Here is a 27665-nt window from a genome sequence, read left to right as displayed (position 1 = left end):
ACCTGCATGGCCATCTGGGTGAGGAACAGTTGCATCCTCCTGATTTAGTGGAACAACAGACTCCCAGTGACAAACAGCTGGTCATCCAGGGTCACAGCCAGGTCCCTGGCTGTCTGAGCCGCCAATGCCACAGAGTTCTCAATATTGATGGAGAGCTTGTCAATGGGTGATTTGCCCTCACACCTTGGTTTCAAACCTTGAAATTTACAGAGCTGTGTGCCATCTGCAGTAATAGTATACCAGGAGTGGGGATCGAACCCACGTGGACACATGTCCATTGGATCTTAAGTCCAACGCCTTAACCACTCGGCCATCCTGGTGATACTTTAATCTTACAGCCATTAAGGGACACATTTAGACTTTTTCACATCATGGTAGGCAACATCTAGTCACTTGAATTGTATTTGAGCAGCCACCGGTAGACAGTGCAGGGTTGTTGAGAAGCGCAATAGCTGATGGATCATTTGTACCTTTAGCTATTGGGCTTCTCAACAAGCGATAGGTCATCTGCTATCCCTGCCCATGTCACAGCACTTAATTTTTTTAATACAGTGTACTGTAGCATGGTGGTTCTACATGTGTATTTATGTTTTTACCTATTTATTACTCCATGTTTTTGTTTGTCTTTTTGTATGTGTTGGCTACGTGTTGTAAACCAAGTTGCCCCTTGGGGACATTAAAGACTTTTCAATTCAATTCAATTCAATTCAGTGTACGGAGGAGCATTGTAGTGTCGGAGGACTTGGGTAGGTGTTTGACCTACCCAGGCTGCTGCATTTCAGGATGAGCTGCAGAGACCTGTGTGGCCTTCTGGGTGAGGAACGGTTGTTTCCTCCTGATTTTGTGAAGCATCACTCGCAGGAGTGGGTAGTCACAGAGATGTTGGCAGTGAAAGACAGCTGGTCATCCAGGCTCACTCCCAGGTTTCTAGCCGCCCGATCCGCAGACACCACATTATTCTCAATATTGATGGAGAGTTTGTCAATGGTTGATTTGCTCTGTCACCTTGGTTTCAAACATTGAAAAAGACAGAGTTGTGTGTCATCCGCATAGCTGTGGTAGGAAAAGATGTGTGAATGAATGCCAGAACCTACAGCCATCAAGACCCATTTGGTCTTTCTCCGAGTTCTCAATATTGATGGAGAGTTTAATGATGGGTGAGTTGCACTGCCACTTTGGTTTCAAACCTTGAAAAATACAGATTGTGGAAGGAAAAGCTGTGTGAGTGATTGCCAGAAGGAATGCCATCAGACTTGAATTCTAGATGTCAATCTACATAGTGTTCAAATTGAAACACAACGATACCGGTCTACCAGGAGTGGTGTTCAAACCCACAAGGACATTTGTCCATTAGGATCTTAAGTCCAACGCCTTAACCACTCAGCCATCCTGGTTTTGTCTTAAGTTGACAGTCATCAAGGGACACATTTGATCTTTTTCATACAATGGTAGGCAAGTTTTAGAGACTTGAATGAGATTTGAGCAGCCACTGGTAGAGAGTGCAGGGTTGATGAGCTGCAGAGGTTGAACGGCACATGCAGACCAGCCATAAGGGAGTTGCAGTAGTCTTGACACGAGGTTAAGAGTCTGGACCAAAACCTGCCCGGCCTTCTGGGTGAGGAACAGTTGCAACCTCCTGATTTAGTGGAACAACAGACTCCCAGTGAAGAACAGCTGGTCATCCAGGGTCATACCCAGGTATCAGGCTGTCGGAGCCACCAACACCACAGAGTTCTCAATATTGATGGAGAGGTTGTCGATGGGTGATATACCCTCACACCTTGGTTTCAAACGTTGAAAATTACAGAGATGTGTTCCATCTGCAGTAATTGTATACCAGGAGTGGGGTTCGAACCCACGTGGACACATGTCCATTGGATCTTAAGTCCAACGCCTTAACCACTCGGCCATCCTGGTGATGCTTAACTGTTACAGCCATCAAGGGACACATTTATACTTTTTCACATCATGGTAGGCAACATCTAGTGACTTGAATTGTATTTGAGCAGCCACCGGTAGACAGTGCAGGGTTGTTGAGAAGCGCAATAGCTGATGGATCATTTGTACCTTTAGCTATTGGGCTTCTCAACAAGCGATAGGTCATCTGCTATCCCTGCCCATGTTACAGCACTTATTTTTTTAAGTACAGTGTACTGTAGCATGGTGGTTCTACATGTGTATTTATGTTTTTATCTATTTATTACTCCATGTTTTTGTGTGTCTTTTTGTATGTGTTGGCTACGTGTTGTAAACCAAGTTGCCCCTTGGGGACATTAAAGACTTTTCAATTCAATTCAATTCAATTCAGTGTACGGAGGAGCATTGTAGTGTCGGAGGACTTGGGTAGGTGTTTGACCTACCCAGGCTGCTGCATTTCAGGATGAGCTGCAGAGACCTGTGTGGCCTTCTGGGTGAGGAACGGTTGTTTCCTCCTGATTTTGTGAAGCATCACTCGCAGGAGTGGGTAGTCACAGAGATGTTGGCAGTGAAAGACAGCTGGTCATCCAGGCTCACTCCCAGGTTTCTAGCCGCCCGATCCGCAGACACCACATTATTCTCAATATTGATGGAGAGTTTGTCAATGGTTGATTTGCTCTGTCACCTTGGTTTCAAACATTGAAAAAGACAGAGTTGTGTGTCATCCGCATAGCTGTGGTAGGAAAAGATGTGTGAATGAATGCCAGAACCTACAGCCATCAAGACCCATTTGGTCTTTCTCCGAGTTCTCAATATTGATGGAGAGTTTAATGATGGGTGAGTTGCACTGCCACTTTGGTTTCAAACCTTGACAAATACAGATTGTGGAAGGAAAAGCTGTGTGAGTGATTGCCAGAAGGAATGCCATCAGACTTGAATTGTAGATGTCAATCTACATAGTGTTCAGTGTTCAAATTGAAACACAAAAATATTAAGGTAAAGCTATACCAGGAGTGGGGTTCGAACCCACGAGGACATATGTCCATTGGATCTTAAGTCCAACGCCTTAACCACTCGGCCATCCTGGTGCTGACAGGTATTAAGAGACACATTTGATCTTTTTTGTACAATGGTAGGCAAGTTTTAGCGACTTGAATCAGATTTGAGCAGCCACCGGTAGAGAGTGCAGGGTTGCTGCATATGGGATGAGCTCCAGAGGTTGAACGGCACATGCAGACCAGCCATAAGGGAGTTGCTGTAGTCTAGACGTGAGGTTACAAGAGTCTGAACTTGTGACTGAACTGTGAGGAAGGGTTGCATCCTCCTGATTTAGTGGAACAACTGTCTCCCAGTGAAGAAGTACTGGTCATCCAGGGTCACACCCAGGTTCCTGGGTGTGAGCGGAACTCAATGCCGCCAACACCACAAACCTTGAAAACTATAGAGTTGTGTGTCATCTGCAGTAATGGACTACCAGGAGTGGGGTTCGAACCCACGAGGACACATGTCCATTGGATCTTAAGTCCAACGCCTTAACCACTCGGCCATCCTGGTGATTCTTAACTGTTACAGCCGTCAAGGGACACATTTAGACTTTTTTACATCATGGTTGGCAATATCTAGTGACTTGAATTGTATTTGAGCAGCCACCGGTAGTGCAGGGTTGTTACCTAGTGACTTGGTGTACAGAGAGAAGGGGATGAATCCCGAACAGAAGCCATAGGGAACCAGTAGTAAGACTATATGGTTAAGACAACTCAGTATGAGAGCGACGTGAACCAACATATATTACAGTCTGAGACTAAACACAAAGTAATGAAGGTATTGGTATACCAGGAGTGGGGTTCGAACCCACGAGGACACTTGTCCATTGGATCTTAAGTCCAACGCCTTAACCACTCGGCCATCCTGGTGCTGACAGGTAGCAAGGGACACATTTGTTCTTTTTCGTACAATGGTAGGCAAGTTTTAGAGACTTGAATCAGATTTGAGCAGCCACCGGTAGAGAGTGCAGGGTTGCTGCATATGGGATGAGCTCCAGAGGTTGAACGGCACATGCAGACCAGCCATAAGGGAGTTGCTGTAGTCTAGACGTGAGGTTACAAGAGTCTGAACTTGTGACTGAACTGTGAGGAAGGGTTGCATCCTCCTGATTTAGTGGAACAACTGTCTCCCAGTGAAGAAGTACTGGTCATCCAGGGTCACACCCAGGTTCCTGGGTGTGAGCGGAACTCAATGCCGCCAACACCACAAACCTTGAAAACTATAGAGTTGTGTGTCATCTGCAGTAATGGACTACCAGGAGTGGGGTTCGAACCCACGAGGACACATGTCCATTGGATCTTAAGTCCAACGCCTTAACCACTCGGCCATCCTGGTGATTCTTAACTGTTACAGCCGTCAAGGGACACATTTAGACTTTTTTACATCATGGTTGGCAATATCTAGTGACTTGAATTGTATTTGAGCAGCCACCGGTAGTGCAGGGTTGTTACCTAGTGACTTGGTGTACAGAGAGAAGGGGATGAATCCCGAACAGAAGCCATAGGGAACCAGTAGTAAGACTATATGGTTAAGACAACTCAGTATGAGAGCGACGTGAACCAACATATATTACAGTCTGAGACTAAACACAAAGTAATGAAGGTATTGGTATACCAGGAGTGGGGTTCGAACCCACGAGGACACTTGTCCATTGGATCTTAAGTCCAACGCCTTAACCACTCGGCCATCCTGGTGCTGACAGGTAGCAAGGGACACATTTGTTCTTTTTCGTACAATGGTAGGCAAGTTTTAGAGACTTGAATCAGATTTGAGCAGCCACCGGTAGAGAGTGCAGGGTTGCTGCATATGGGATGAGCTCCAGAGGTTGAACGGCACATGCAGACCAGCCATAAGGGAGTTGCTGTAGTCTAGACGTGAGGTTACAAGAGTCTGAACTTGTGACTGAACTGTGAGGAAGGGTTGCATCCTCCTGATTTAGTGGAACAACTGTCTCCCAGTGAAGAAGTACTGGTCATCCAGGGTCACACCCAGGTTCCTGGGTGTGAGCGGAACTCTGTGCCGCCAACACCACAAACCTTGAAAATTATAGACTTGTGTGTCATCTGCAGTAATGGACTACCAGGAGTGGGGTTCGAACCCACGAGGACACATGTCCATTGGATCTTAAGTCCAACGCCTTAACCACTCGGCCATCCTAGTGATACTTTACTGTTACAGCCATCAAGGGACACATTTAGACTTTTTCACATCATGGTAGGCAACATCTAGTGACTTGAATTGTATTTCAGCAGCCACCGGTAGTGCAGGGTTGTTACCAAGTGACTTGGTGTACAGAGAGAAGGGGATGAATCCCGAACAGAAGCCATAGGGAACCAGTAGTAAGACTGTATGGTTAAGACAACTCAGTATGAGAGCGATGTGAACCAACATATATTACAGTCTAAGATTAAACACAAAGTTATGAAGTTATTAGTATACCAGGAGTGGTGTTCGAACCCACGAGGACACTTGTCTATTGGATCTTAAGTCCAACGTCTTAACCACTCAGCCATCCTGGTGATGACAGGTAAGATAATGATAATATAAGATAAGATAGTCCTTTATTAATCCCCCTTAGGGGAAATTCACAAGTGACCAGCAGTACAGTGGGAAAAGAGAGTGCAAAAGTAAATAAAAAAATAAAAAAATAATAATAAATAAATTGACCAATTTAAATAAAATATAATAAAAAACTATTTGAATAAGATAAACATACTATATACATGTAACTGTCCATTTGTAGGTGACGTGTGCATTAAAAAATAAATATGACTATAAGTATAAATGTGCCAATGTGCAGGGTTTCTGAGGTAATGAAAATTAAATAAATAACAAGGTTTAAACAACAATCAGTCCTGAGGTGTGGGGTTTAGTCCTTAATCAAGTCTAGAAAAGGAGGTGTTGGGACTTTGGAGGTGTTTGGAGTGGGGGGTTGAGATGTTGTAAAGTCTGATAGCTGATGGGATGAAAGAGCCCCCGAAGCGCTTTGAGGCATGTGGCTGAATGAGTCTGTGGCTGAACGTGCTCCTGAGTTGCTTCAGCTCGACGTAGAGAGGGTGAGAGGGATTGTCCATGATCGCCTGCAGCTTTCCTCTCATCCTCCTCTCTGTCACAGCCTCCACACAGTCCAGCTCCATCCCCACCACAGAGCTTCCAGTAGTGACCTGATTTTTATTTGAGCAGCCAGCAGTAGACAATGCAGGGTACGGAGGAGCCTTGTAGTGTTGGTGGCATTGGGTAGGTTGACCTAGCCAGGCTGCTGCAATAGGGATGAGCTGCAGAGGTAGAACGGAACATGCAGGCAGACAAGCCATTAGGGAGTTGGAGTAGTCGAGACATGAGTCTGCACCCAAACCTGTGTGGCCTTCTAGGTGAAGGAAGGTAGATGGAAAAGGCAGCGATATTTATCATCTATAATTTATAAACTCAGTATTAGAGGTATTAGAGGGTGATGTGGATGTCAACATAGATATTGTTACGTCCGATTTTTAACACAAAGATAATGATGTACCAGTAGTGTGGTTCGAACTCATGAGGTCACATTGGATCCTAAGTCCAAAACCTTAACCACTCATCCATCCTGGTTTGGAGGCTCCAGTGACTTGAATCGGATTTGAGCAGCCGTTAATAGACAGTATTGTAGGGTGCAAAGGAATATTGCAGTGTTGGAGAACCTGTAGGTTGAAGACCTAAAGGTCTAAGACAAGACCTAAGCTTTTAGATTAGGGATGGGCTGCAGAGGTTGAAATGCACATGCAGGCAGACCAGCCATAAGGAGTTTCAGTAGTCTAGATATGAGGTTGATTTAGCATTCCAGGTGAAGGAAAGTAGATAGAACAGTCTATCATGTATATCAAGTGTGAATTTTAAGCTCAGTATTAGAGGGATGTTCACTTTAACCTAAATGTTGTTAATTTCGAGTTGCCACACAAACCGAAAGATCCCAAGATCACGCTATAGGTCTACCAGGAGTGGGGGTTGAACCCTCGAGGACACAAGTCCATTAGAACTATAAGTCACACACCTTAACCACTCATCCAACCTAGTGATGACATTATTCCATCCAACTTGAATCAGATTTGAGCAGCAACCAGTAGTACAGGGTGCGGAGGAGTATTGTAGTGTTGGAGAACCTGTAGGTTGAAGACCTAGCCAGGCTTTTAGATTAGGGATGAGCTGCTGAGGTCGAACTTCACATGCAGGCAGACCAGCCATAAGGGAGTTGCAGTAGTCTAGACGCGAGGTTACAAGAGTAGTCTTCCCGGTGAAGGAAGGTCTACAGAACAGTCATGCATGTTTATCATCATTTATAAAGTCAGTATTAGAGGGATGTGGATGTCAAACTACAAATTATTCAGTCTGAGTTGCAACACAAAGATATGAGTTAAATAACTCCCAGGAGTGTGGTTTGAACCCACTAGACCAAATGTCCAGTGGATCTGAAGTCCAACACCTTAACCACTCAATCATCCTGGTTACACATTTTAATTAATGTCTTCAGATTAAAAGTTGAATCATAACTTTACGACGTCGTCACGCATAATCATGATTGCAACACTATTGATTGATCACTATTGAACTATTGATGAGGTTTTTAGTAGGATATTGTATACCAGGAGTTGTGATTCAACCCACTATGGTGCATTATTCAATGAGTTCATACTAGAGGAATGTTGTATCGTTAAGTTTAAATAGTTCCAGGGGTGGGGTTCGAACCCACAAGGATATACATCCAATGCATATTATGTCTAACGCCTTAACCTCTCATCCATCCTGGTTTTGTTTAAGAAAAATTGTCTCAATTTTAAAAGAATAAAGAGTTGAAGCATAAGAAGTAAGTCTAGACGTGAGATTATAGAGCCTGGACCAAGACATGCTTGGTCTTCTGGGTGAGGAACGTTTGTATCCTCCTGATTTTGTGAACCATCACTCGCAGGAGTGAGTAGTCACAGAAATGTGGGAAGTGAAGGACAGCTGGTCACTCCCAGGTTCCTAGCCGTCCGAGCCGCAGACACCACAGAGTTCTCAATATTGATGGAGAGTTTGTCGATGGGTGATTTGCTCTGTCACCTTGGTTTCAAACCTTGAAAAATACAGAGTTGTGTGTCATCTGCATAGCTGTGGTAGGAAAATCCATATGAGTGAATGCCAGAACCTAGTGACTTGGTGTACAGAGAGAAGGATATGGACCCCAGAACTGGTATGTGGATGTCAACCTACATATTGTTTAATCTGAGTTGCAACATAAGATGTTACAGTTGTTTCATTTATATTTGCAGGGTAATGTATGCCAGGAGTAGTGTTGAACCAACAATGACACATGCTTCACTTCCAACCCTAACCCTTCACTTGCCATATTGCTGTATATTAAAGATTAACTACTACCAGGAGTGGGGGTCGAACCCACGTGGATACAAATCCATTGGATCTTAAGTCCAACGCCTTAACCACTCTGCCATCCTGATAATGCTTTTGACAAATTGACTCAATCTTTAAAGAAGAAAGAGTTGAAGCATGATTTTAAGACATTTAGGATTAAATGATCAAGGATTATCATGATTTTAAACAACTACAATTTAACTACTTAAATTGGTTTGCAACCACTGGAGTAATAGCCTAGTAGGGTTTGAACCCACAAGGTACATGTCCATTTGAACGTAAAATTGCTAAACCACCCTGGTGATTTCTTGTATCCGAGTTCCATCTTTTTGAAACAGGAGTAGTAGTACAGCAGTACGATTCCATGTATTGCCCAGTATTTCTTGTAATTCAACCCTCATCATGTACATTCAAGGCTTCAATACTCAGACATCTTGGTTTTAAGCTAGATAGATACGATAGTAATGAAATCAATTTATGGATCTGATGTAGAAGGACTAGCATGAAAGCCAATCCCTTATGTAGACAAGTTGCATACAATAGAATACTATCCTTCACAGGCAAGTGTAATTCAATTATATTTGAAAGGTTAAAGGCTTTACGGAGTGGGGTTCTCACCCATGAGGACATACATCCATTGGATCTTAAGTCTAACGACTTAACCCCTCCGCCATCCTGGTGATTTTTTATGCAGAAGGCCATCAAGCGAAACATTTATTCTTTTTCACATCATGGTAGGGATCTTGAGTTGTGCGTCATCTGTAAAGCTGTGTGAATGAATGTCTCTGTTGAGTTGCCTGCCATGAATCCAGACTGAGGATGGGCGAGAAGGTTGTTCTAGTGGACCTATGTCAATTTAGAAATTGTCCGGTCTGACATCTAACACAAAGATATGGAGCTAAATGACTACCAGGAGTGGGGTTCGAACCCACGAGGACACATGTCCATTGGATCTTAAGTCCAACACCTTAACCACTCGGCCATCCTGGTATTATTGAATTAAAAATGTCTTCCTTAAAAGTTGAAGCATAACTTTACGACGTTCTCAGGTATTATCATGGTTTTCAACTCAACTACTTAAATTGGGTTGAAGCTGGATTAATAGGCGGCTTATCAACTCCATGCTGATACCTCATAATCAATAATTAGTCCTCCTGGTTATGCACCTCTGTATTAATGAGTTAGATTTTTCGTGATGATAAAATAAAGATTGACAGAGATTGCATTTATTAGTTATTGCACTGTTTTAATGCTTTGGGAGTTGCAACACAACCTGATGTAATTATTTTCAAAGTTGTTGCATTTGTTTTAGTAGCTCAACGTATACCAGGATTTGTTCATTAACAGACAAAGATGAATACTTCAATGAGATCTTGCCGGAGCAATGTTGTATCATCAAGGTTAAATTGTACCAGGAGTGGGGTTCGAACCCACAAGGACAAATATCCATTGGATCTTAAGTCCACCCCCTTACCCACTCTTCCATCGTGGTGATACATTATAATACAGCCATCAAGGTACAAATAAAATAATGTTATAATAAATATTTGTGAATCAAATAAATCCTTAGACTACTCATGTAGATGTTAACCTACTGTAGATATGGTTCAGTCTGTGTTGAAACACAAAGGAATGAAGGTAAAGGTTTACCATGAGTGGGGCACGAACCCATGAGGACACAACCATCCTGGTTGAATTTCTTGAATGGTTGCAATTTAAGAGGATAAAAGAGTTGAAGTAGACCATTAGGATGTTTAGGATTAAATGATCTGGTATGTTTATGAACTATAACAACTGCAATTCAACTACTTAAATTGAGTTGAAACCACTGGAGACAGCCTACAGATCAACTGTTTTTAACCAACAAGGATACATGATCTTACTTCAAATGCCATAACCACTAAGGCATACTGGTGTTACTGAAAGTTACCGAAACACTAAGCAGTACCATTCCCTGTAGTTCCCTGTATTTATTGTCATTTATAACCTCTACATGGAGTGGGATTTATCATGTATCTGCATCTTAAGGATCACTCGTCAGCCATCCTGGTTTCCAATTTCCAATCCAATTTCTATTTATACAAGTTGCAACACTGTTATCCTTACATGCATCACCGATATCTTCCAGGAGTAGAAAATTCTACCACTTTTCTACCACTCCTGGTAGAAAATTCTACCAGGAAAATTCTAGAAGAGAAAATATCCTGGTAGAAAATTCTACCAGGAGTGGGATTCAAAACCACAAGGACGTACATCCATTGGAACTTAAGTCAAACTAATTAACCACTCAGCCATCCTGGTGATGTGTTACAGTCGAGGGACAGAATAGTTTACACTTACAGTGAACATACATATTTGTGAAGCCAGTAAATCTCCTCTAATTCATAACACACTGTTCAGTACTGTATCTTTTTTTGAGTTTGATCAAAGATCCACCTGGTGAACAATGCAAGAAAAAAAGATACAAAAGATTAATTGTGTTAAAGGTTATAAATATCATCACATCTATACTATGTATTCCCGATTCTAGCTTCCCACCCACTCCCACCACGATGTCTGTGCCCTGACCTCATCAATACTCTTCAGCCACTTGACATTAGGGATAGGGAGTGCTCTCTTTGCACAACATAGCTCTACTTGCACATCTTTCATCCTTTCACATCTCGGACACAAGCCGTCTTGAGACAAGGCAGCAAATATTATCATGGGGAACATCACCCCTGGAATGCATTTTGCGTATTACGCAAGCCTAAACATCCCTGAACAAATCATAATAATTAATCCAGCCAGATAGACAGATTATTAGCTAGATGGAGACTTAATACTGCAAGGACAAGAAAAAAATGGTAGAAAGTAAAAAATATACACATAATACATACATACATTTTAGGTCAATGGTGTGGTTGTGGGTGCTCTCTGGGTTTGAGGCCATGGGATTCTGATGGTTTGGGCTGTAATGTCTCCCAGATGATCATGCAGGGACCACCTTGGCTTAACAACCTGCAGGAGACTTTATGGCTTATTGGCAATTTGTCATCCCATGAACCACAGGGAGGACTCACAACTGGACTAAGGTGTCCAGGAGGGGAATTTATTATGCAGCAAACCAACGCAGGGTGCAAAATACAGCGGCCTTCTCGCTTATCTGTCTTTATAAGCTGGAGCAGTGCATCTGCATCCACCACTCCACAATTCATGTCTATTCTGGCTCACTGAGTTTGTCTTTGGGTGTGTGTCTGCATCTGTGTGTGCGTGTGTGTGTGTGTGTGTGTGTGTGTGGGGAGGCGCACACGTGCGTTTGAATGTGTTGGAATGCACGTAGAGGATGTGTTCTGCAAGACCTCAGAACCACCTTTAAACTCTGTTTGGTTCCCAGGTCTTTGGCTCATAACAAGGGCACAGCCAGTAAATCCTGATACCGACCACATTACTGGAGCAGACGGGAACACTACTGTGTATTGTGTAATGTTTGACTTTCCAATAGGAGGGAGCAGATGGAACTGTTGGTTGCTGAGCTGGAAAATGAAATAGAAAATATCAGGGAGACAGGAAACAGCAAGCAGAGGAGTGGTACGAGAGTTGAGGTTAGGACCGAGGAGCACTGAGAGACAATGGAGCTGTATGTGGTGTCTATTTGATTTGGCACTGTAGAAAGTATCTGCATGCCTTTCTTGATGTTTAACAACAAAGAAAAGCTCATTTTCAATGAAGCCATGCAAAGGGGCAATTGGGTGGGACTGGAGGGCAATGCAGTAGGACAACCAACGTTCTTAAGGTTGTTTATTTGTGGTGTCAATCGCATTGTGGTTGAACAGATAAGAGATGGAGGGAGAAAGAGAGGCTTATAGAGTGACAGAGAGAGAAAGAGAAAAGTGAGAGAGAGTGGGAGAGAGACATTTGAGATGAGTGTTGTGTACACAGAGAATCTGACATGGGTGGTAGAGAAGGACAGAAAGAGTAAGCGTGTGGGATTGTGGTGGTGGGAAGAGTGTGTGTGTGTGTGTGTGTGTGTGTGTGTGTGTGTGTGTGTGTGTGTGAGAGTGAGTGAGTGAGTGAGTGAGTGAGTGAGTGAGTGTGTGTGTTTGTGTATGGGGGGGGGGGGGGGGGTTAGCTTGTTTTTTTTTAAGCTAACCTCCAAGTGTGCTTCTGGCCCTCAGAGTTGACCAAAGACCTTTTGAATTCCTCTCTGGTGTTTTTGTTGTGCAGAGAGCATGTTATTGTTTTCTGTTCACCACTTCTTGAATGACAACAACGGGGGCCTTGGAGGGCCTCCAGTACTGTCTCTCAGCCAAACATGGAACAGCGATGCGCCCAGATGTAGGGAGAGGAAAATAGAACTGCTGTAATAAAGCCAGAGTTTGGTTTTAGTGTCAAAACCTATGAACAACAATGATCTGCTCAATGGGGCAGAGAAAAAGCAGTATTTATGAACATACACCGGAAGAAAATAAAGATTGTGCGTCATTTTAACGCTGCACAGCAGTTTAACATGTGCAGGGGAGGCAGACAAACATCGTGCAGGGGAGGCAGAGTCACTACACACTGTAGTGACCTCTAGTGGTGAAAGCAAATCCTTACAAAATATTCTTGACAAAAGAATTACGGTCATTAAGGATGTTATGACTAATGTTTTTTTTTACTTTGTGTAATCTACTCTTATTCATTATTAATCGATTATTTTTGGTGTATTTTTATGTACTTTACTGCAATCATGTATACTGTACAGGATGTTTTGCAAAACTAGCCAGAAGCCACTGCATGCTTTGGCAGGCAGTTCAGTTTAGTAAGTGTTCAGATGAAGATAAAAAGTGGAATGCAAGAACATTCAAGCGAACAAGAGAGATCGTTCTAAAATGAGACTAGAGCAACGGATGGTTTTCTCTTCTTGAAAATGGTTGTTTTTCAGATTGAAGTTGGTTTATGCTGACCAATCCTCTCTTTCATTCACCATTCTTGTCCACATTGTTTTTCAGTGGTGCAGAGGATGGATAACGTTACAGACAGACTACAAAACTCTGCAGGTAAGATCTGAAGACCTTAACCACCAGTCTGAGCCCCACTGAGAAACAAGTAATCTGCCTATTTCTCTTTCTCTGCCTAAAGCAGAACACAAAATAACCTGTGAGGCATTCTTAGAGGAAACATCCTGCTTGTGTACTACATGTTTGATCTGATCACCTCATGATCACCGCGCTGTCCTTTCAGAGCACCACATCAGCGAGAAGTCGGCCAACGCCACCAGTGCCATCCAGACCTTCCAGTCCAACCTCCAGAGCCTGCAGAGCCAGCTGCACGACATTGCCCAGCGGGCCGGCGCCAACCAGGCCCTGCTGGACGAGCTGCAGGAGACGGGCGAGGACGCGCAGAGGGGCCACGTGTCTCTGCAGAGCGTCGTCGACGGAAACGCGGCGTCCCTGCTCCGGGTCAACCAGACGCTGTCCTCGTACAGCAACACCATCGAGGACCTGCAGACGGACACGGCGTGGCTGCAGTCGGAGCTCCAGGGCCAGGCCCGGGACCAGGGCCAGGCGGCGGTGGGCATCAACGCCCTCAACATCACCCAGGCCCAGCAGCGCAGCCTGCTCAGCAGCCTCCAGAAGACGGTGGAGGACACGGGGCAAGCCGTGCAGAAGATGAAGAACGACTACCAGGGCCTGCAGCAGACGGCCAGGCAGACGCAGGCGGACACCGTCTGGCTGAAGGAGAAGGTCCAGAACCTCCACGTGGTGGCGGCCAACAACTCGGCGCAGGTCCGCTCCAACGGCGAGGCCTTGGAGGACATGGGCTCCCAGCTGGGCGCACTGGCCTTGCAGATACAGAACACGTCGTCTGTGACGGAGGGACACGACCAGAGCCTCCGGGAGCTGATGGACCGCCAGCGGGACCACGACAACGCCACCTCGGCGCAGTTCGACGGGATGGAGGCGCGGCTGGACAGACACGAGAGCGACATGAACCGCGTGACCGGGAACGTGAGCTTCGCCTCACAGCTCCTGGGCGCCATCAGCACTGACCTCAACGGCCTCCGGACCTGCGCGGAGACGGTGGCGCACCACGCAGACCTGTTGCTGGCCCTGAACGGCAGCGTGACCGAGGCCAAGGCAGACAGCGTGGAGCTGCGCACCCAGCAGGACGAGCTGGCCGCCAGGCTGGACAGAGAGGTCAGCGACCTGTCCGTGGTGATGGAGGAAATGAAGCTGGTGGACAGCAAGCACTCACTGCTCATCACCAACTTCACCATCATGCAAGGTAAGAACTGGAGAACGTCGTGTGTCTGTGGACAATTTGCAAATAGTGTCCAGGAGTTGGTGTCTGGAGTCTTAGCGTGTCTCTCTCAAAAGTTTGTCTGCACTATTAGTGTATTTGTTGTTGAATAATAAATAAAGAGGACATCTATTGTTATGTCATCTAGGTCCTCCAGGTCCGAAAGGCCCCAGAGGTGACAGGGGGCCCCAGGGCCCTGTGGGCACATCAGGACAGAAGGGTGAGAGAGGGGACAAAGGCATGACGGGCGGGCCCGGATCTGAAGGACCAAAGGGGGCTGCGGGACCATCAGGGGTGGCAGGTTCTAAGGGAGCACCCGGGGGACGTGGTGTCCCAGGAACCAAAGGGTCCCGCGGATCGTCAGGTCGCCCAGGCCCTGCAGGGGAGAAGGGAGAGTCCGGCACTCCGGGGGCCAACGGCTGGGAAGGACAGAAGGGGGCGCCGGGATCACAAGGGCCTCAGGGGCCACGAGGACTTGTCGGGGCTCCAGGGTTGGAGGGACCTCCCGGGCCCGTCGGACCCCCTGGTCTGCCGGGGCCACCGGGGCGTCCGGCAGATCCCCCTGTGCCACCCCGACCCCCGCCCCGTGTAGCCCCACACACTCCCCAGCAGGACAAACCCCCTACACCCTCCAAGCCGGTCCCAGAACCAGAGACCCCCATGGTGTCCCACCAGGTGCAGCCCCCAGCTGTCCCCACCGCGGTGCCTGGTGAGTGAATCCATCACAAAACATACGCCACTGGTAGGGGAATTATTGGGTAAATAGGATATTCAAAAACTGTTCTACTATGCATTATCAAGCTGCAGTTTGAGTAATGAAGTGTTTTTTATACATGTATGTATTATACATGTATGTATAAATACATTTATATTTCATTTTCTATTGTACGTTTTCAGGCTGCCCTCTTGAATGGATTTCATTTGGAGACAGCTGCTACTACTTCTCCTCTGGTGCTCAGAAGTTCAATTTTGACGAAACCAAGATGTTCTGTACCAACATGTCATCCTCCATGGTTATGATCAACAGCAACGAGGAGCAGGTAGATTAAAGCTGGCCAGCCCAATGACATTACCATGTTATTGTGTTTACCTGTAGGTGAAAACATAAAGATCTCTTCTTTAAAACAAGGCGGCTTTGTGGGAGGGTTTATGGTTCACTTTGAAGGGAGGGAGTTTGAACCATGGTGACAAGGGGTACTAGTGCGTTTATGTTGTTATATGTTGTTTTTTATCGATTTTTTTGTTTCCATGTATTGTTTGTTTCCATCAAGGACCACTTTGGAAATAAGTGTTTTAAGTAATGCTTTTGATTGCTATCCTCTGGGATTATTGTATATTTGATACTCCTTGGAGTTGTTTGTACTTAAATTCCTGATAAAAATCTAATGAAATCAAAATCCAAACATTCCAATAATAAGAATTTGTTGACTTTAATGGAGTTTTGTGCCTAATCAATGATTTCATTAAACGTGTCTGTTCTTTGCAGGACTGGATAAAAAAACAGATTGCCGGCAAGGGCTACTTCTGGCTGGGCTTGACAGACAGGGAAACGGAGAACGTCTGGAAGTGGGGCGATGGAACCCTGCCAGTTTTCACGTGAGTACCCTCACCTGGGCGTCTGCTCAGCTCTCTTCAACTCAATCGATTCACTAGTCAGTCACTTAGCAAACAATGATAAGCTTCTTTTTTTTCACTGAGTGGACGATAGAAGTGACGATCTCAAGAGTGTTTTTCTCCGGTGGTTCGGTCCACAGGAAGTGGAAACCTGGCCAGCCTGACAACTGGGCCCACGGCCACGAGGAGGGAGAAGACTGCGCAGGACTGATCCACGAGGCCAACTGGAACGACTTCTTCTGCACGGACCGCATCGGCTTCATCTGTGAACAGCATTCCAGCTGTCAGTAGACTTAAAGTGCCGATTACATCGCCTCGCTTTTTCCATTTTTCCTATTTGAGCTGTTGATAGATCGGCCGATTCCTGTGTTGCATACTCCTAAAGTTACAACTGTCATTTTTTCCCGTATTCCCTTTGTGTATGGGGTTTGGTTTATTTTACCTTATTTAAGTTTCAAAGCCATGCCAAACAGTTTTCATTTTCTAATAGCATTTTTTTCTTCTCATTTTCTAATAGCATTGTGTCATTAGTATTTTCTTAATTATGTGCACATGAAAATGAACTACATTCATCCTTTTTTCTCTATCTTCCTGCTCTTCTCCACAGTGATGGTGCCTGTCTTATAGCACCGTTTGGTCTTTGGGAATAGCGGAAGAGGAAGACAAGCAGGGATGATGAAGGACTGCAAGAGATCTTTTAGATTACTAGAGGACGCTGATAAAGTACCCGTCAACCTGTTCCAGCGTCACGAGGACTAGGACTGGGCTGTATGTCACTGTTTTGGAAGACATTTTGCTCTGTATAGTCAAAGTGCAGAAATCCACTTGTACTGATACAATATTTGTACTAAAGATTGAATGAGAATGTAGTCCTTTGATTCAGTGGTTCTTAATCTAATACGGTGAAGCCACTGTTGTATAGTTGATTGTGTAAATAATACTTAACTAAAAGGTGCGGTGTCATCAATGGAATATCATATTTTAACTTGTTAATGTTTTACTTTTTGTTTACTTTCTTCTCAGTATTTTGTTGATTACACATATTTTGTTAATAAAGCCTCACTATTTTTGTAATGGTTCAGATATAGTCCACATATTGATGTGTTCAAAATAAACAAGAATGAAAAATGATCTTGCTCCCATCTTTTAACCAACGTGTCAAGCGTCCAATGTATGTGCAGAAAGCTGATAATAACGATAGTAGTAGCCTACGGAATGTTGTACATTTACAATGTATACCCGTTTTTCCATATTATATATAATCAGGCAAAGCCTATGCAAAAGTTTTTGAATATTACATATTTTACGTATTTTCTATCTCTTGAGTTTTGATTATCGATTGAAGTGTCTCATTTAATCGATATAAATCCATAAGCCATGTGCCGAGTAATTTAAAGTAGCAGACCTATAATTGCTATGAGCGACACTTGCTACACATCTAGGAGACCATAGGGTCAACTAGGGAAGAAATTGAAGACTTGAATATAGTGAAACAAGACATTACAACACACGATTGTACAGAATTTTCGATTTTGGAGTAACTTACTAAATACATAGGAGTGGGTCTACGATACGACACTGTCATGTGATCGCCGTCACCTGACGATGACATTTGAGTTTCTACGACATAGGAAATTCATTCGGTGATTCGACAGATATAAATACGGTCACAATGTATCGATATATCCCATGTGAGACTATTATTTACCACACAGTGTCAGGGGTCGACGTGTGAAACCGGGGACGTTCGTATCGTGTAGGAGACCCCCGATTACCCACAATGCTCAGCTTGTTGCCGTCTGTTAAAGGGATGACTGTGTATAGCTTCTGCTAGCAGCCTCCGAGCGATTTATATCCACTAAGTTAACGGTATTATGACTTGTACCGTGTAACATTGTACACAAAGGTGAAAGACAAAAGAGGAGAAGAAGGCGGAATCTGTTGTCAACACATCAGCCATGCCTCTCTTCACGACAAATCCCTTTGACCAAGATGTTGGTGAGTGAACGTCTACATAAATAGTGATCAGTGAACGGTTAGCCCTTAGCAGGCGGCTAGCCCTTACGAGCTAAGTTAGTACTATCACCTGAACATTATTGTTTTACATCCAACTATTTATGTGTACGTGTATTCATACGTGTCGCTTTCGTGGCCTGTCAAGACATACGTCAACAATCGCCTTAGGTTTTAGCAACGTCAGTCCTGGCTGCACTGAGCCCCATTAAGTTACAGTGGGGTTAGTGGTGTGCTAGCTGTGTTAAGAGCAGATACTCAAATATCATCCAGCCTTAACGAGAATAAGACATTTTATTTAGTAACGTTAATACACGCCTGCGGCTTGGCAATGTGAAAATGAAATTGTGATAAACTGATGCTGGGCTGACTGCCAGTGTGCACTTTGGTAAAGGATGCTCAGACACACCTATCGAGGTAGGTCTGTGTGCGCCCAGGACCCACGTCATCCAGAACCCGCTGCTACATGTTTCACAGTCGCTCTGCCGTGGGTGAAAAAAAGCCTCCGAATCATCAGCGAGTCATGTTTATTAATAACACTCTGGATTAGTCGCGTAATGTCTGTATCGCTGGTTTGCTGAAAGCTAACGTGGCCCTGTGTGCATCATGTGGGAAACCACAAAGATATTCACTAGTTCTTCTTCATGTGGTTTACCGCTCTTGTGGTCCTTTCGTTGCATGATCAATATGAACACACAATGTGAGAGCAACACCGTGTTCCTCAGCACAAAACACAACATCCTGCTAGTTCTTTATACATAATGTCAATATTTGAAAGTCAAATGTGTGTGTATTCAAGAAACCTGATGATGTAAGTTTCACTTGATTCTTCCCTGCAGAGAAAGCAACCAGTGAGATGAACACAGCTGAGGACTGGGGCCTCATTTTGGACATCTGTGATAAAATAGGACAGTCCCGCACTGGGTGGGTTTCCATCGTCATCAAGTAGCATGATCATTGTATTGATAAAAGCCATTTCACAAAGGCCACTGAGTGTCTTTCATTTGCATAACCGAGAAGCCCATAAAACAAGAATGAGCCTTGATTTATAGCTTTTGAATTAATAGCTTAATAAAGTGGGCTAAACTGGACCAGTATTAGAGTGTTTGTGATTATGCTTCTTTGTCATTCACTGATCACTGGACCTTTTTGAGTTTTGACCTTTGTGTTCCAGTCCAAAAGAATGTCTTCGCTCGATAATGAGACGAGTGAACCACAAGGACCCGCATGTGGCCATGCAGGCACTGACTGTAAGCACATTTATTGAGTGGCCTTCTATTTAAAATCCTCTGTTGGCAAATTAATACAATCCTGTATTCTTAATTACTAGCATCAATGATTGTCGACAGCCAAACTATATAATTGTTACCATTGAATGAGCATAGGAAATGAGTTATAACAATTATATAACAATTAGTTGTTTTTCTGATATTATTCTAAAGGGAATGTTTTAAGCATTTATTTTCAACTTGTTTCCAATTCCCTCTGCTTTTGCTATTGCAGCTACTTGGTGCATGTGTTTCAAACTGTGGGAAAATATTTCACTTGGAGGTCTGCTCCAGAGAGTTTGCTAGTGAAGTCAGCAATGTTCTGAACAAGGTAAGATAGTCGTGTATCTTTTGATTTAAAATAAATTGAATTGGAGCAAAATCCGCACTGCTTCATTTTGCTTGTATGATTCACAATGCCCCAAGCCCCTTTGATAACAGATTTGTGTGTGTGTGTGTGTGTGTGTGTGTGTGTGTGTGTGTGTGTGTGTGTGTGTGTGTGTGTGTGTGTGTGTGTGTGTGTGTGGGCGTTTGTTGGCATGAACGTCATCAGGGCCACCCGAAAGTCTGTGAGAAGCTGAAGGCCCTGATGGTGGAGTGGGCGGAAGACTTCCGGAACGATCCTCAGCTTAGCCTCATCTCGGCCATGATCAAGAACCTCAGGGAGCAAGGTGTCACCTTCCCGGCCGTGGGCTCCCAGGTAGCTCTGCTCTGAAGCCCCACTAGATCAGTAGTGCTTATTTCATCAAAAAAACAACCCACGCTGTGGCGTCTTCTGTCTTTTGGTCTCGGTTTCAGCCATGGTTGAGAATGCTTTGAGTCATCGCCCTTTGATGGTTGTTTTGGTTTGCTGGTGCACACTGACTGTGGCTGTAATCATTGCTTTTAGGCTGCAGAACAGGCGAAGGCTAGCCCTGCGTTGGTGGCCAAGGACCCTGCCACTGCCTCCACGAAAAAAGAAGAGGAAGACCTGGCCAAAGGTAATGGCTTTATTGGGACCGTTTTCTTTAAAACTATGCTTGTAACATTACCAACAACTGTACAAAAAACCGTCACCAAGGTTTTGTTCTGTGACGCTAGCATATTGAATTAATGAGAGAAATCGTAAGAAATCCATCAAGTCCTCTTAACAGATGTCCTGGGGGCTTTTCTTGTAATGGCTTGGAGAAACCAAGGGCTATACCAATAGGGCTTCAGAATGATTTCCCTGTCCAAAGGAAAGCAGTCTCAGCTGGTCCATGTGTAGAAACATGTAGGGTGCTCACCGGATACACGATGGCACACCTTAGAGTCAGCCCTGACATCCAATTGACCCAGCCGACCCGGTCTGTCCACAGCCATCGAGCTGTCGCTGAAGGAGCAGCGAGGGCAGCCGCAGGGCTCTCTGTCCAGCCTCTACCCCAGCGCCTCCAGCCTGCTCTCCTCCCACAAGGCGGACGGCAGGAAGGTGCGCGCCATCTACGACTTTGAGGCGGCCGAAGACAACGAGCTCACCTTCAAGTCTGGGGAGATCATCACCATCCTGGACGACAGGTGACCTTTATGACTCACACTCACACTCACAATAATGGGATTATGGGATTAGTAATCATCATCATCGATGCCGGCCATGTCTCGATTTAGTTGTTTGCTGGTTTTCCTTCAGCTGCGCCGCAAGCTGAGGGTTTCATTTACAGCCTCCTAGATTTAATGTTGATGAATGGACGAGGCTTCGCATTAGAGATCAGCGTCTCCATCAAGTGCGAGAAGGGCATACGAAGATGCCTAATTAATTTGGGCCTCTCTGATTGCCCCCCCCCCTGCTCTATTGTAAAGATCATGCAGAGCGTCCCGATCCAATTGCCACTATAAAGATTATATCATTCAGTTTGAATCACTTTCACCTTTTTTGATATGTTTGTTAGTGCTTTGAGGTCATGTATTAAAGGTTGGACAAACACCCAGTGGTAGTGAACGTTTTCTTCTTGGTTTGCTTTCTTATTTGACTACAGCGACCCCAACTGGTGGAAAGGGGAAACATACCAGGGAGTGGGCCTCTTCCCCTCCAACTTCGTTACTGCGGACCTTACAGCAGAGCCAGAGATGGGTGAGAACAAACGTACACGAGCACACAAACACGCACACACTCACACACACAGTGAGTACAAATGTGTACACGTACAGACACACACACACACTCTTATGGGAGCCACTTTGATTTGCCCGCCCAATCTGCTCTTTCGTTTGCCCATTAGCACTATTGCCTTATTGATTCTACTTGTGAAAATACCTTTCGTCAGTAGGCGCCCCGGAGCAATCGAAGAAAAACAAAGCACAATTATAGACACGGCTCCCATCAATCCCTTCTTATACAGATAGTTAAGCCCTTGTTTACCAGTGATGGGAAGGGGTTGACCCCACCATCCTTCAACCCTTCTTCCGCTGATCCGTGTCCCAGCGTGGGTTGGTCTCAGGTCGGCTGCAGTTCAGCTGCGGTGGGAAAGATGATGACGCAGCTGGCTGTACGAAGGCATCTTTGAAGGGCCCTGATTGGTCAGGAGGGGCGGTACACTATAGTGACGCTAACATTTCAACCGTCTCGAGATCACAAAGTAGTCTGTACTGCTTGTAATGCATTTCGATATGCGTTCATTAATTGAGTGAATGAGACATGATAGTTTGGTCAAGCTGAAAGGCAAAGCAATGTGCCTTCTCTGCGACTGCAAGTAATGATTCAGTCGCAGCCGAACACATTCCCCCGTTCGTGGGCCAGTAATATACCCTTGAAATGCTCAGTGCTGCGAAAGACTGGGAGTGGCCTGGCCTTGTATCATTATCTATAGATATTGGGTTTCCTTCTTTGCATTACATCACTTATTGTCAATCATCTTTGTGCTCCCATGTTTTTTACTGTTATGCTTCCTTTCTTTCCTTAAATGCTAATTCGATGTTGATGATCAATTCTTAGTTTTTCTATAATCTCCAGTCAAGACAGAGAAGAAGTCGGTGCAGTTCAACGAAGAGGTCCAGGTGGAGACCCTAGAGCCGGAGCCAGAGCCTGTGTTTATAGATGAGGTAACGCATCATCCTGGAACACGTCATTGGTCCATTTGTCAACATAAATGTTTGGGGGGGAGGTGTTTTTTCCTTCCACGAATGAACTGAAATCCTTAATTTGTTTTAATAAGACTTTTTTGTTTTCCCCTCAGGAGAAAATGGACCAGCTACTGCAGATGATTCAGAGTGCCGACCCCACGGATAACCAGTCAGATGCTGTCGAACTGCTCCAGTTGGAAGGTAAGGACAAACACCCTCCCTACTGCACTACACTACTCGTATATATAGTTGAGGGGGTACAAGATCTCTGTAGACGGTAGATCGTGGGTAGCCACGCAAATGATTATTTCCTTGTACATGATCTGGGATTGGCTGTAAAGGGGTGCCTTGGTTTTTGGGAGTTTTGGGAGCAGTGCAGTAGAGGGTTTATTTCCACATTTCACCTTAGGAAGACAACATGATCCACTGTTCGACCGGATTTGGAAAGATCTGTGTCATTTTGCTCCATTGGTGAAGTAACGTTAATCTGATTGGCTGAAATGGTTGTCCATCCAGGCATGGCTTCAAACCAAAAGCCAGGTTAAAAGGCCAGACTCTAATGAAAAAGGAACTGAAAAGACTACGCAAGATAAAACTGGTAGAACCAGGCTAGATTGTGGGAACACTGACATAAATGTCTAATAAATTACAGAAAATAACCATTATGTATCAATATTACACATTCAACTTGGAATGTGTACTGTAGTGTGGAAATATTTACTTGTGATGCACATCAATCTTAAAATATGTTTTTGGTAGTACAAGGTGTGTATTAAAAAATGTAAGCAATATTAAAAGAGCTGGCCTCTTGTCAAGTCTACTTTTATTATTAAAACCGTTTAAAAGCCATAATGCGCACGCCCCCCGTTTTCACAGATGCTCCGAGTACTAAGCACAAGGCCCTCTGCCAAGGTGTTTTGAAGGATCTGTGTCTGTTACAACAGTGTGATCGGCTTGTAAATTGTGTACGGTTTGAATGGCCGTTGCTGAGTAGAGCTCATCAGTTGTTCAGAAGTGAAAATCCCAGTGACAACTTGCAGTATAGAGCCAAGTGGGGGATGTCCGGCCAACATTTTATTTAGATCTGCATTTGAGAGAGGGTTAAGCTTCTCAGGCATTTGCATTATAACCTCATGGTGTGTGGTGCATGTCATACCAACAGTGCTCATCATAACACTCCTTCACATACACCACTAAAGCATCACAAACCAGTCTTAGCCATGATGATAACACACCATCCTTCTTCATCGCATTCTCAGCCCAAATATATTTTTTTGCTGAAAAAAAAAATATATATGCTGAAACAGGGGGTTCATTTAGACTTCATGACTATAAACACTATATTCACGTTAATTGAAGAAGTGTGCCAAACTATCATTAGGTTGGAAGTCATTGGAAAGGTATCATTCAAAATGGTTTATGGGAAGACTAGCTCCTTCACCCACAATAACTATGTATTTTACCTTCTTTTTTTTTACCCAATGTTTTATGTTCGTGATTCATCGCCAAGTTGGTTGGCCTAGTTCCAGGCTTAAAACTCTACATTTGTGGATTTTCTGAAATGTCACTATAGTGAATGAATGGGAAACGCACTTCAGGAGCTCTAGCTGTTAAAAATGGGGTGGTAACTGGTTTAATAATTTTTTTTTTTTGTTTATGGTAGTGATCTGCAACTTTTGATATTGAAATTAACTTGAGCATATATTCATGGTATAGCTATGCAGTGATTACCATCAATGATGCTGAACCTCATGTCTGGTGTCTAGGTGCCTGCAACCAAATGGGACCCCTCATTGACCAGAAGCTGGAGGACATAGACAGGTACAAATGATGATTCATTTTAAGGGATTACTCCACATCGGCCCGGTCGACCGACACCACTTCTTCAGGGCCCAGATCCATCCGCTGACATGAACTATGAGTTATCGATCAGTCAAGACTTAGTTTAAAAATACCTCAGTCTAATAACTTCAATCCATGTTTAACAAAACTGATGTCTGCAGTGCAAAAGTGAAGGGCTATGCTGATCCGTTGTACTTTCCTCGAGATTCATTGATTTTATTTTTTTTTCTCTGCAAACGCTGCTAAATGATTTTGCAATGCAAAATGAATACATTTAGTAATAAATAATACATCAGGGTCGAAAGATAAATAAAACTCAAATGGAGCTCTGAAAACCATCAGGATATTTTTTTCTAATTTAGATTCACGGTTCTAAAAGTGATGAGCTAAAATATATTTACCTTGGAATGGTTTATTTTCCCCCCACTCGAGGGAGCTTATTAATCTCATCCACTGCCAAGGATATCTGTTAACGCTGTCAAATGCTAACTCAGTCGGAACAAGTGCTCAGCTGAATGAGAAAAAAACGTGTTAGTGTGCTTCTCATTGGACTATGGATAACTAGAAAATATTTCCCCAGAAATCTTGAGTATTCCCTTTAACAGGGATAGAAAATCATAAAAATAACCATAAAATATCACAGATGCATGTATCCACTACACACCTAACGCATACCTTGTCTGGTATGCCTTGATGGTTTTAAAAATTATATTAATATGGATCTCCTAGTCCTCTAATAAACTCTGTCTTGGACAGCCACAATATTGTATTAAGTGTGTGGTCTGAATCCCCACGCCTGCTGATGTGTGATGTATAACTCCTCAAAGCCTGAAACGCCATAGCTGCATTCAGCTGTGACTTCTCCATAAGGTGAGTGTACTGTAATGGGTCTCCCACTGGTCTATGTAGCCAGGAGGGTTAATCCTAGAAGAAATAGAAGCAAATCGATTGACTGAAATTACCTGTGATTGCAATGGATTCCATAGAGCATTTTCTGATGCTTAATGCACAGGTTGATAACCCTTAATAACATAACAGTCGATGCACTCTGACGCAGATCATTTATCCCAGCCCCTAACTCCCCGATATCTCCGAACAGTATTCTCCTGCCTGTATTGCAACCGTGTACCTCCTATATAGTGTATGAAAGAAGATGCTGTTGCTGACCCCTGGCCGCGGGGCTGCATGGTTGTGTCTCACAGTAGGCACTCTGAGCTGTCTGAGCTGAACGTGAAGCTGATGGAGGCGCTGTCCATGTACGCCAAGCTGATGAACGAGGACCCTGTGTACGGCATGTACGCCAAGCTCCAGAGCCAGCAGTACTACATGCAGCAGCCGCCCGCCAACACGGCCCAACAGGTGAGGCCCCGTGAAGTCGCTCAGCAACCAACCAGAACACCAAGTTTAATTTAACTGACAAAAGGCAAGTTGATTAAAGAATTGACGTGTGTGTGTGTGTGTGTGTGTGTGTGTGTGTGTGTGTGTGTGTGTGTGTGTGTGTGTGTGTGTGTGTGTGTGTGTGTGTGTGTGTGTGTGTGTGTGTGTGTGTGTTCAAACTAAATATCAAGGATGACGTGTGAAAAATGTAATGTAGAGAAGTAGTAATTATGGTCATTTCCATATTACACATTTATTACATTTATAATGTACATTTAACGTGTAATACATTCATTTGACTGGTGTCATACCAATCCAGCCATTGCCATCCAGCAGGTACTCCCACTGTTTTCTATTGGTTTATCTGCCTTCATGAGTGCCAATCTATGTGCGCCCACAGGGTTATCCCGTTCAGCCAAGCCCAGGCTCGTATGCCATGGGGCCAGGGATGCAGGGCTACCCTGTGCCCATGGAGCAGCTCCAGGCCGGGCCTCCCATGCCTGGCCAAGCAGCGCCCAGGTAGGCCCAGACAGAAGGATCCAGCAGACTGTAGTGTTCTGAACCAGGGACTCGCATGAACCCTACTGCTAATTGCTATAGAGATGCAGAGTGATCACCAAAGAAGCAAATGCAGTGTTTCAGCAGGCTGGCTGCTTTTGTGTCCTGTCCCTTCCTCTGTTCTAGACTGTAGCTTTCACAGCCTTCCTAATAGCTTCACAGTAAAGCTAAACGGCGCAGGCTGTGTGTTGTTCATCAGTCTGTAAACTCTCATTGAATCTCCCACGCTGCTTGTACACTGAGTTGGGCTTTTTGTTTGTGTAGCTTTTAGTTTTTATTCGTCCCACGAGATCCTCATGTCTTCAACACTGTTGCTGTGTTCTTGTTGCTGTTGTTTGCTCAGTGACATCCACATGTACATGGGCCAGCCGCCCGTCTACAGCCCGTCCCAGGCAGACGTCCAGGCCTACCAGAACCAGGCCAGCCTCCCAGGCCCTCAACCGGGCCCCAGCCCCGGCCCCGGCGTCATGAACCAGCCGCCCAGCTACAGCACCTCCTCTGGTCAGAGCTTACAGGCCCCCACAGACACCCAACACATCCCGTACCCGGAGAAAGCCCTGCTATAGGGAACCTGCACCTTACCAAACCCTCATACACACTACACATGCATACGGCACATGCACACTCCACATGCACACTCCACATGCACACTCCACATGCACACTCCACATGCACACTCTGATCTTGGCATTTCTTCTGTACTGCTTTAAGTTAGTGGTAGGGAGGGAGGGAGGGAGGGGGCAGTAGTCCCCACATGTAAAGCTAATACGCTACAGATGCTTTTTCTGTGATGGGCCGAGTGCACTAGCAATGCTTGTGCCCCTTCCCCCTCCCCCCCTCCCCCCGATCCCAGCTGCCTGGGATGACTGTAAATAATGGTGTCACATAACAGACAAAAAAAAACCTCATGTCACTTCTCTTTTGTAGAGGGAATTTAAATTATTTTTTCAACACATCGGCCCCTCTCCTCATGGTGGGCTCACATCTCGTATGTGATTTTGTTTTGCTCCTCTTTTATTTTCTTGTGTTTGCTTTGTGAGTTATCGTTTGAAACGGTGAAAGCGTTGTGTTGATGTGAACATAGAAAAACTAAAAAGATTTAAAAAACAGTCACATGGGGAATGTGGTTCTGAGCATCACAGACACCTGTTGTTTTGAGGAGATAACATTGTGCTGCTCACACACACACACACACACACACACACACACACACACACACACACACACACACACACACACACACACACACACACACACACACACACACACACACACACACACACACACACACTCTCCCAGACTCTCCCAGACTAA

General features: G+C 44.6%; 2 protein-coding genes and 10 non-coding genes across 13 annotated transcripts in view; 2 read left to right on the top strand and 10 right to left on the bottom strand.

The window, feature by feature from the left end:
• Positions 1-17250, top strand: part of colec12 (collectin sub-family member 12) — a 33302-nt gene extending 16052 nt beyond the window's left edge. Inside the window, exons 4-10 of the mRNA XM_084480558.1 lie at positions 13314-13361; positions 13546-14589; positions 14753-15313; positions 15502-15644; positions 16091-16200; positions 16359-16501; positions 16826-17250. Coding sequence (XP_084336684.1) covers positions 13314-13361; positions 13546-14589; positions 14753-15313; positions 15502-15644; positions 16091-16200; positions 16359-16501; positions 16826-16845 — 2069 coding nt within the window. The 3' untranslated portion in view covers positions 16846-17250. The remainder of the gene's footprint in view (positions 1-13313; positions 13362-13545; positions 14590-14752; positions 15314-15501; positions 15645-16090; positions 16201-16358; positions 16502-16825) is intronic.
• AC3HAE_031431 (transfer RNA leucine (anticodon UAA)) lies at positions 238-320 on the bottom strand. Its single transcript has one exon. It is a non-coding gene; the product is annotated as a tRNA-Leu (tRNA).
• AC3HAE_031430 (transfer RNA leucine (anticodon UAA)) lies at positions 1835-1917 on the bottom strand. The gene has a single exon. It is a non-coding gene; the product is annotated as a tRNA-Leu (tRNA).
• On the bottom strand, positions 2923-3005 carry AC3HAE_031429 (transfer RNA leucine (anticodon UAA)). The gene has a single exon. It is a non-coding gene; the product is annotated as a tRNA-Leu (tRNA).
• Positions 3389-3471, bottom strand: AC3HAE_031428 (transfer RNA leucine (anticodon UAA)). The gene has a single exon. It is a non-coding gene; the product is annotated as a tRNA-Leu (tRNA).
• AC3HAE_031427 (transfer RNA leucine (anticodon UAA)) lies at positions 3748-3830 on the bottom strand. Its single transcript has one exon. It is a non-coding gene; the product is annotated as a tRNA-Leu (tRNA).
• Positions 4214-4296, bottom strand: AC3HAE_031426 (transfer RNA leucine (anticodon UAA)). The gene has a single exon. It is a non-coding gene; the product is annotated as a tRNA-Leu (tRNA).
• On the bottom strand, positions 4573-4655 carry AC3HAE_031425 (transfer RNA leucine (anticodon UAA)). Its single transcript has one exon. It is a non-coding gene; the product is annotated as a tRNA-Leu (tRNA).
• Positions 5039-5121, bottom strand: AC3HAE_031424 (transfer RNA leucine (anticodon UAA)). Its single transcript has one exon. It is a non-coding gene; the product is annotated as a tRNA-Leu (tRNA).
• Positions 8344-8426, bottom strand: AC3HAE_031421 (transfer RNA leucine (anticodon UAA)). The gene has a single exon. It is a non-coding gene; the product is annotated as a tRNA-Leu (tRNA).
• On the bottom strand, positions 9248-9330 carry AC3HAE_031420 (transfer RNA leucine (anticodon UAA)). Its single transcript has one exon. It is a non-coding gene; the product is annotated as a tRNA-Leu (tRNA).
• Positions 17251-18038: 788 nt separating the features above from the next.
• Positions 18039-27524, top strand: stam (signal transducing adaptor molecule (SH3 domain and ITAM motif) 1). Of its 2 annotated transcripts, none has more exons than XM_084480920.1 (14): positions 18039-18216; positions 19071-19155; positions 19406-19481; positions 19735-19830; positions 20053-20199; positions 20389-20479; positions 20837-21032; positions 21491-21585; positions 22465-22553; positions 22688-22775; positions 24341-24395; positions 25619-25775; positions 26194-26312; positions 26695-27524. In XM_084480920.1, exons 1-14 carry the CDS (start codon positions 18177-18179, stop codon positions 26915-26917), a joined length of 1557 nt encoding a protein of 518 aa, XP_084337046.1. In that variant the 5' UTR covers positions 18039-18176; the 3' UTR covers positions 26918-27524. The 2 variants fall into 2 exon arrangements, with proteins under 2 accessions (XP_084337046.1, XP_084337045.1); XM_084480919.1 differs by having other exon boundaries at positions 21491-21597; positions 26695-27051.
• The last annotated feature ends 141 nt before the right edge of the window (positions 27525-27665 follow it).

The sequence above is a fragment of the Micromesistius poutassou genome (assembly GCF_964030765.1).
Source record: "Micromesistius poutassou genome assembly, chromosome: 16".
Taxonomy (NCBI): Eukaryota; Metazoa; Chordata; class Actinopteri; order Gadiformes; family Gadidae; genus Micromesistius; species Micromesistius poutassou.
This window is presented reverse-complemented; position numbering and strand designations above follow the sequence as displayed.